The 8,803-nt window shown below is 51.4% G+C and overlaps 1 protein-coding gene across 1 annotated transcript in view; it reads right to left on the bottom strand.

The window, feature by feature from the left end:
- SDK2 (sidekick cell adhesion molecule 2) overlaps nucleotides 1-8,803 on the bottom strand; it is a 248,615-nt gene that overhangs the window by 63,126 nt on the left and 176,686 nt on the right. Inside the window, exons 11-15 of the mRNA XM_012802853.1 lie at nucleotides 7,997-8,164; nucleotides 6,943-7,045; nucleotides 1,968-2,144; nucleotides 1,442-1,578; nucleotides 730-877 (exon numbers count right to left, since the gene is read on the bottom strand). Coding sequence (XP_012658307.1) covers nucleotides 730-877; nucleotides 1,442-1,578; nucleotides 1,968-2,144; nucleotides 6,943-7,045; nucleotides 7,997-8,164 — 733 coding nt within the window. The remainder of the gene's footprint in view (nucleotides 1-729; nucleotides 878-1,441; nucleotides 1,579-1,967; nucleotides 2,145-6,942; nucleotides 7,046-7,996; nucleotides 8,165-8,803) is intronic.

The raw sequence follows: 8,803 nt of genomic DNA, 5'->3' as shown, positions 1-8,803 counted from the left end.
TTTTTAATGGCTGAATAGTATTCCATGGTGTACATATACCACAACTGGTTAATCCATTCCTGGGTTGATGGGCATTTAGGCTGTTTCCACATTTTGGCGATTGTATATTGAGCTGCGAGAAACAGTCTGGTGCAAATGTCCTTGTGATAGAAGGATTTTTTTTCCTTCTGGGTAGATGCCAAGGGCAATTCTTAAAGTGGGGCACCCACGTCGCAGGCACACGTAATGTGTGTCACAGTCACTCTGATCTCTCACACACGTCTTTCCCAGCAGAGGCGGCCGCTTGTTCCAAGCGGCCGCTTGCGTTGAGGTGGATGGAATTCGCCTTCTACATAAACAGGTGTTCCGCATCATTCGCTAAGCAGACTACCTGCTGCTTTTATTCAATTTCCATCATTTTACAAAAGCTTTGCCAGAGCCCTAACAGAGCCTGGCGTCGTGCAAGATCCATGTAGACCCGGCATCCCTCTGGAGCTTTGTGACTGCTTAACAACCATGGTGGCCCACGGGGTGCAGAGAGAAGGGGCCGGGTTTGAACTTGCTTGGCTCACGGTTAGTGTTTGCCGGGCACCTCGGTGCTATATTCGCATCATCTCGTGTTCTCTTTTCAGCATCAGAGAGGTGGTATTGTTGCTGGCTGAAACCTAGCTGGGACTCGCCACTTGGTTTTGGCGTAGACCCCCTGCCCCACACCCCCGGCTGGAGCCATGGAGAGCGCCCGCCCCTCACCTCTCTGTGTCCTTGCTGAACTGTCCTTTCCCCACATCGTTGACGGCACAAAGACGGAACTGGTAGGAGCGTGCAGGAACCAAGCCCTTGACGGTCACTGAGGTGGCTTCGGGGTCCACACTGGCCAGGAGTACAGTCCAGGGGGCATCTGCGGGGTCAGAGGGTGGTGCAGAGGTGGGCATCTTAAGGGGGACAGTGCATGCTTCTGGTGCCCCATTCCCTGCACGGGTGCAGGTCCTTTGGGCTGGCAAGAGAGGGCATCCCGGCTAGGTCCGGCAAAGCCCAGCTAGGTCCGGCAAAGCCCAGCCTGTCATTTTCTAGGTCCCATCAGCTGTGTGGTCCCAGGGTGGAGGCAGGGAGCAGGTGCTGGGAGGACGCAGCGCTCAGGGGAATGAGACGCCTTCGTCTTTCTCCCCCCTCAAGTTGATGAGCACTGTTCAAATTACGCCCCCTAATTTTGGAGTGCCCAACTTGGGGACTTGGAGAATGAAAACAAAAATTAAAAAAAAAAAACCAGCCATTTTCTTCGAGGCTGCTGCTGTGCCAGCAGCTCCCGGGTGCCATCTCATTCTGCCGTCCCATGGCCTTGCCCGGCAGACACCAGTGTCCACTGGACAGGCAAGGAGGCTGAGGCTACAGCTGGAAAGGTTTGCCAGAGGCCCAGGACCAGGAAGCGGGGTGCTGGGACCCCAGGAGGGCAGGGGAACCTTACTGTTCTCCGACATCTCCAGGACATAGCGGAGCAGGGGGCTGTTCCCGTCGAAGGGCTTGGCCCACGTCAGGTTGATGGCTCTCCTCTCCGCGGTGCTGAGAGTGGCCACTGGGTGCTCCGGGGCGTGGGGCAGTTGCCTGGAGGAGAGAGAGGCGTGGCAGGGCGGCCCTGTGGGGTCTGAGGGACACCAGGGACTCGGGCTGGTGGGCCCTGCACGACTTCCTGACACCTTGTGCGCAGATATAAAACACAGCCTTCAGGACACTATCTGCAGATTCTGGAATTGGAGTCTGCCTACCAAAGCCACCCTCGGACCCACCACAAAGCTCTTGACAGACAGCTTAACAGAGGGAGCTGGGAGAAAGGTATAGAAGGATGCTTCAGGTGTGTCCTCAGAGAAGGTGAACAGGCCCACGTCACCTGTGGTCTGATGGCCTGACATGAGGAAAGCAGGTGGCTCTGAGCACTCTGGTCGCTGCTGCTGCTTGGACCTCCCTTGCCCTGGGCCTGGCAGGGCTGCCCTTACCTGACTCGCAGGTGGGCACTGCGAGAGTCGTTGCCTCCAGCTGAGATCACCCGGCAGGTGTACGTGCCAATGTCCCCTGACCACGTCTGTGAGACGTGCAGGGAGCCGTTTTTGTCCAGGCGGATACGAGGGTTGTTCTCCATGCCCAGAGCGGCCCCGTCCTTCTCCCAGACATACCTGAGAGTAAGAAGCACCGATGAGAAAAGGGAGGTCGGGAAGCTCTGGGGGCTGGGCTCAGCACAGAGCCTGTTGCCAGGAGAGAGCTCCAAAGGTGGGCAGGGGGCTATCCCAGGCCACAGTGGTTCCCTGGGGCGGGAACCGGGGACTGGGGAGGAGGACTGAGGAAGTCTGAGAATCCCAGGAGAGTTAATGGCATCAAGTCATGAATGATCATTTACACCTTCAGTTCCGGTAGGTCAAAGTGTTGGTGCTTTTGGCCAGAAGCCCCTGCAAAACAGCCAGCACAAAAGAGCCAGCAAAAGGTATTCTTCCAAAAAGGTTAAGAGATTACAGCTGGAAAAAAGAATTAAAGTTTCCGCATAGACTACATTTTGGAATTAGTTTTATGAGGGGAATCATTAGATCGATGCATCACTGTGACAAATTGACTTTAGTGTCCAAAAAATCACTTTAGTTTCGGTCGGTCAGTACAAAGGGGACTTGAGAAATTACACACATACCAGCTCCTGACAATAAGAAATATCTCCTCTGGAATTGTTCTTGAGGAAATGCAACCGTTACTATCGTCATCAACACACTCAGAATGCCAGCTCTGGTGGGTAGGACGCCATTCTGTCCCCCCTAGGTTCTCAGCACAAGGCCGACTGAGATGCTTACAGATAACCCCAATCAATCGGGGGTGGGGGGCTGGGTGGGGGCTGAGGGGCAGGCTCCCAGAACTCTCTGGGTTTAGAGAATGTAAGATTACTAGGGAGAGTGAGTCTGTAGTATTTTTAACCTAAGTTTCAAAAGAAGAACAAGCAGAATAGTAGAAAGTATAGATTAGGAAAAAAAAAATTGAAAAGAAAAGAAAGTTTTCCAATAATGGGAACCAGGATTAACATCGGAGTGTACAGCTTCCAGCCTTTCCTCCCCTGCTGGGACAGACAGTCAGCCTCCCAGGTCACATGCTGTCTCTGCCCTGATCAGCTTTGTATCTTGGATAAGTTTGTTTAACTTTTCAGTCCTTCAGTTTCCTCACCTGTAATATGAGGAAACTAACACCACCCACCTGTAGCCTCGCTGGAAAGGATTTTATGGACCCTTTACCATGATGCATAAACTGTGGATGGTAACGGGTCCATTAAAGGTAGCCATTGTTATATGTTTTTAATGATACACTGGCTATCTAGCAATCCATCCATCCATCCTGTTGTGAGAGCTGTTTTTTCCCTGCAACAAAAGGCCAAATTCTTTTTAATGTGACATTCCCACCCTGGTTTTTATGGATGCTTCGGCGTGGTTGCTCTGTAATTTCACTCCTCCCACAATGTTGGACGTCCAAGTTAGCTCCTTGTTCTCTGATATTAGTTACTGCTATGACGAGCATTTATGTACATTCCAAATCACTTCCTCAAGGACAAATTCTCAGCAGTAAAATTGCTGAGTTAGTGTAAGGCCCTTAATACATATTGACAAATCAACAGCAGTAATCACCTTCAAGTCACCTGTTTATCTAGGAAAGAATCGCCCTTACCAGCATTCATGGGGTGGGCAGAATTTTACTTAAAAGCAGATCTAGTAGCAGAGAGTAATTCTCATGTAAGAAACAACCTGGGGCAGGCAGTCTGTGCTTCAGGAAGTGATGCTTTGGGAAGCAAGTATCATTGCTGTGAAGTATTTGTGCCCAAACAATTCAACTTGAATCTAATTAGCAGTTACTCAAATCTGATTAGAAAACCAGGAGACAGCAGAACAAGTTAACACCTTGAAAAAGTAGCTAGTCAAATCCAGAATGTGGAATATGCATATTCTAAGTGGGGTCACCAAACTATGGCCTGTTGCCTGTTGGTGTAAATAAAGTTTTATTGGCACACAGACATGCCCCATTTGTTTACAATTTTGCACTACAAACACAGAAGTGAGTAGTCAGTCATGAGTTCATTCAATTCAGGTAGGGTAGACATTTTAAAAAATAATCTGCAACTATATAACTGGCTATTGAGAAAAATTGATGAGTGGTTTTGGGGTCCTCTTGACTTTAAATAGTAATAGTTCTCAGGATATGAAAGATGTGGCAAAATATTTAGTAACTAGGATATTTATAGTGATATTTCTTAATATTGCAAAAATTTAGAAATAATCCAAATATCCAGCAATATGGAATTGGTAACATAAACCATGTTATATCCATGAAATGCACTACTGAATGATTATGTGATTTGTGTCATACAAAAACATTTATTGACATGGGAAGAAGAGAGTCACGACAGGTTCTTAGGGGAAATGCAGATCAAACCCCAGCACGTTGCTAATTTAAAATGGTATTCAGATATTATTACTACTGACTTTCTAATTGATGGAAAGATAAGAACACATAATTCTACGTTTCTCCTTCTCTCTCTCTCTTTTTCATTTATTTGCATTTTCTATCTTTTCCTCTTAAGATGGAGTGGATTAATTCCATAATAAGAACAAAATAGAAATTTTTTTTTTTTTTTTTTGAGACAGAGCCTCAAGCTGTCCCCCTGGGTAGAGTGCCGTGGCATTACAGCTCACAGCAACCTCCAACTCCTGGGCTCAAGCGAGTCTCCTGCCTCCGCCTCCCAAGTAGCTGGGACTACAGGCGCCCACCACAACGCCCGGCTATTTTTTGGTTGCAGCCGTCATTGTTGTTTGGCGGGTCCGGACTGGGGATTTGAACCTGCCACCTTAGGTGTACGTGGCTGGCGCCTTAGCCGGTTGAGCTATAGGCGCCGAGCCGAAATATTTTTAAATAATGGCTAAACATGGATTATTCAGATTTGATCTAGAGCCAAGATAAGATACCACAAAAAGGTGTTTTCTTCTAGAATTGTTCTGGAGGTTTTTAGGCTGGTAACCTACACCTGCTCAGGCCCTCAGCCCGGGACTCTAGCTCTACTCTGAGAACATGTAACTCAGGGTTAAGTGGCTGCTGCTTTCACTGAATTTGGTTGTTCAGATCCTTTCTAGTCTGTCTGCTCAGGGAACCCTGCTGTGTTCCAGCTGGAACAGGGGCTTTGAATTCTGATGGCACATTAGAATCACCTGGGGAGGTTATTAGAAAATGCTGAGGTCTGGGTCCCACACTATGTCAAGATTTACTTCAAGAAGGTAGAAGCCTCCTACCCCATATCTAAGGGAGACTGGCTGGGATGGAAGACGTAGGGATGGCTTTGAACTTCGACTTTGTCAGTCTGGGGGATGAGGGGATGAGTTGTGCTCTCCCCCTGCCTTGAGAAGGTTGACCTCAATGGTTAATTCCATTTCGGGTGAGCACCCCTCCAATAACCCGGGACAGAGATTTCCCACCTTTAGGTCTTTGGGGATCCCTAAAGACTGGGTCTGCAGATACATGGCAGGAGATCCCCAAATCCCTTTGCACATTAATAGTTGTCTAGAGAATGAAAAAAAATGTGCAAGCATTTCTCAAATACATTTTTATACATAAAATACCAATTTAAAGTGATACTGAATTAACATAGCTTTTTGTTGTTACTAAATTTTTCAATTAGTGAATGCTGGAAGTCCAGCTGCTACCTAACGCACAGGTCTGAGACTCACAGCAGTGTTCTCTGAGGACCTTTTTACGGTTGGTATATTTATTTATTTTTAGAAAAATCTATTAAACCCAGAAATAAGCATACTGTGGAGTGTCTGCTGACCCTGTTCTAACTACATCTATGTGATTTCAAGCTCACGTTTGCATATGTGCTAGCACCACGAGATGACTGCCCTAAAGGGTCAACGTCTGACGCTGGGTGAGGTGTTTCTCCAACTGGGGCCCGATGTGTTCTCTGAGCGTCGGAGTTGGCCAAGTGTAGGCCCCTGGAGCTGGTGCAGCTGCACGAACTGTCATATAAGCAGTGACCACCAGATGGTGCCCCAGGACGCAGCTGCCTCCTGGAGCGAGGGCAGCGCGAGGCCCCTCCGTCTCCAGCCGGTTGCTTGGTCGGTGATGATGTTGCTCGTAAGGTAGAGAAGCAACATGTAGGGAATACTTATTCTAAGGAAGCAGTTGCCTTTTCCCTGAGCGTTCTGGAACCCAAGGAAGAGACTGCAGGGAGGGTTCCCTCCTGGTTTTAGTTCCCAAAGCCATGGGGCTGGGGGTGGGGTAGGGGTTGGGCTGGGTGTCTCCCACCCAAGCTTGGGAGGGGTCCAGGCTTTTATGTCTTTTTTGGCTGCTTCAGTCCATGGCTGCTCCTCCCACCCTCTCCAGTGGCTTCCACAGCAGGACCAGGTTCCCTGGAGGCCAAGTCCCTTGCTAAAGGCCCCAGCTTCCCCATGGTGGACTGGGGGTGGGGTGGGGCTCAGTTTGGAGACCTTCCCCTCACATGGCTCTCTTGGAGGGTCACTCCCGGGGTCTCCTGCTACAGCCCTCTGGCTTAGGCCACATCTGCTTACCCAGACTCCTCTGTGACTCAGTTGGTGGCCAGAGGGTCTAAGCCTTGGGGTAGAAGGTGTCACAGAGAGAGCCATGTAGCCTCACCTCTATCTGCCGCTCTCCCAGCTCCCTCTCCCATCCTCCTTTCCTTCATATTCTGCCTCTCTGCCTCTTTCCCGCCCCACTTGGACACCACCTCAACTCAATTCTAGGTAGCCCAGCTCCCCGCTGTTAATTCTGCACCCCTACCTCATAGCCCTGCACTCAGTCCCAAACGGCCCCCGGGTGAGGCTGGGCCCCACTGCTGGCAACGCTGACCTCCCTGCTATTGGTACTCCCCTAGCTGTGAGCTTCCCCCACCCTGGTTCTCCCCCACCTTGCCTGAAGTCAGAGCAATAGCAGAGCCAGTACCTGATGGTCACTCGGGGGTCGTGGGTCACTCCGCACACCATGGAAGCCTGCGTGCCCTTGATGACACTCTGGTCCTGGGGTGGCCTGGTGATACGGGTCCGTGCTAAAAGACACAGTGGAGACAGTGGAGCGTGTGGGCTCCAGTGCTACACATGTGACGTGTACGAGGTGTGTGGGAAGGACGTCTCCTGGGGACTCGGGGCTGCATGGCTGGACGAAGGCAGACCTGGTCCAGCACAGATCCCAGAATCGTTAAAAAAGAGCAACGTTCTCCCCACTGCTGAAGTTCTCAGAAGCCACATGGATAGTGGGGGCTCCTTTAATTTTGCTGTCACGAACCCATGTAAGGGATGGAGAAACAGAAGTCTGAGGATGGGCAGGGCCTTATTCCCAGCAGCCAGAATCCAGCCAGCAAGAAAATAGGGTCTTCAGATTTCCAGCCCAGTGCTTTGCCCACCAGCTCTCAGCCCAGACAGGTGGTACAGGCGTGTGTGTGTGTGTGTGTGTGCTAGGTGTGGATCCCAGGGTGGAAGGGGCTGCAAGTTCCCTCATAGTAGGGCTGGGACCGAACAGCAGGTGGCCTGTTTGGGTGAATAAACTCTTTCTGGAACCCAGCTGTGCCCTCTGGATTACATACTGTCTGGGCCACTTTCTAGAGGTAGAAGAGCACTTAGTTGAGCAGCCGTGACAGAGACTGTCTGGCTCACAAAGCCAAAAATATTTACTATCTGGCCCTTTACTGAAAAAATGTGCCAGTTTCTGTCCCAAAATATACGGAGACAGCTCTCCTGTAACCTCGATGTTCTCTTAACTCAGCCAAGCATGGTGCAGGCTCCGCTCACGTGGTGCTGTTGGCGGAACCTTCGCCTTCCTGGTCTCTGGCCTCTAAATTAGTTTGTCATTGTGCCTCTGATGGGAAGAGCCCTGGCTGGGGCAGACACACGGTGTGCAGACGCTGGCAGGGTGAATGTGCTCGTAGGTGCCGTGTGTCCCCACGACCTTCCGGGAAGCACACACTCATACATGTGTGGAGCCCCCGGCTCTGTACACTCACCCCAAACGACCAGGTCTGCCGAGGCCTCATCCACTCCCCGAGAGTTGGTCGCCAAGCAGGTGTAGGTCCCAGCATCGGAGATGTGCGTGGGGCTGATGAGCAGGCTGCCTGACTCCAGGGGCGTGAAGCGCGGCAGCTGGACGGAGCCACTGGCTAGGATACGCTCCCCTGAGGGTGACATGGGGTGGGGGACTCAGTCTTCAGTCCCCTCCAGGGCATGTCCTGCCCCTCCCCTGGCAGGCTCCCAGCTCCAGAAATGCTAGAAAGGCAGGGGGCAGGCAGTGGTGGGGCTGGGGTCGGGGCTGAGGCCCAGAGGGCTTCCTGGCTGGGGGATGGGCACAAGGCACAGGGTCCCAGAGGGGCCCGGAACCCAGGTCCTGGGTGCTTTTCCCACCCCCACTTCTGCCCTTCACTGGAGAAGACCGCTCATGGTTTCTTGATGGCGGTGAGCCACAGCTTGGCACGGCCCATAGAGGCAGCTGGCACCTGGTAGGGGGGGACAGCTCTGACAAGGTGACAATGGGCACCCTCTGCAGGATGGTCTGGAGAGTCACCTTCAAGGGAATGGAGGGAAGTGGTGGGGGCGGGGTGCAGAGGGATGCAGGTGTCCTCGCCAATAGCCCTGGTCAGGACAGACCTCCTTTTGCAATGTGACCTGGGGAGGCCTCATGCCTAGCCTAGGGGGGAGGGTACCCATCAGAGAGAGAGAGGAAGGGGAAGAAGGAGAAAGACAGAGAGAGAAACAGGGGGACAGGAACAGAGAGGGCAAGTGCAGGAGTGAGCCTGAGAGTGTAGATTTTTGTGACT

This window comes from Otolemur garnettii, unplaced genomic scaffold, assembly GCF_000181295.1.
Source record: "Otolemur garnettii isolate 467f Iridium unplaced genomic scaffold, OtoGar3 scaffold00018, whole genome shotgun sequence".
NCBI lineage: Eukaryota > Metazoa > Chordata > Mammalia > Primates > Galagidae > Otolemur > Otolemur garnettii.
This window is presented reverse-complemented; position numbering and strand designations above follow the sequence as displayed.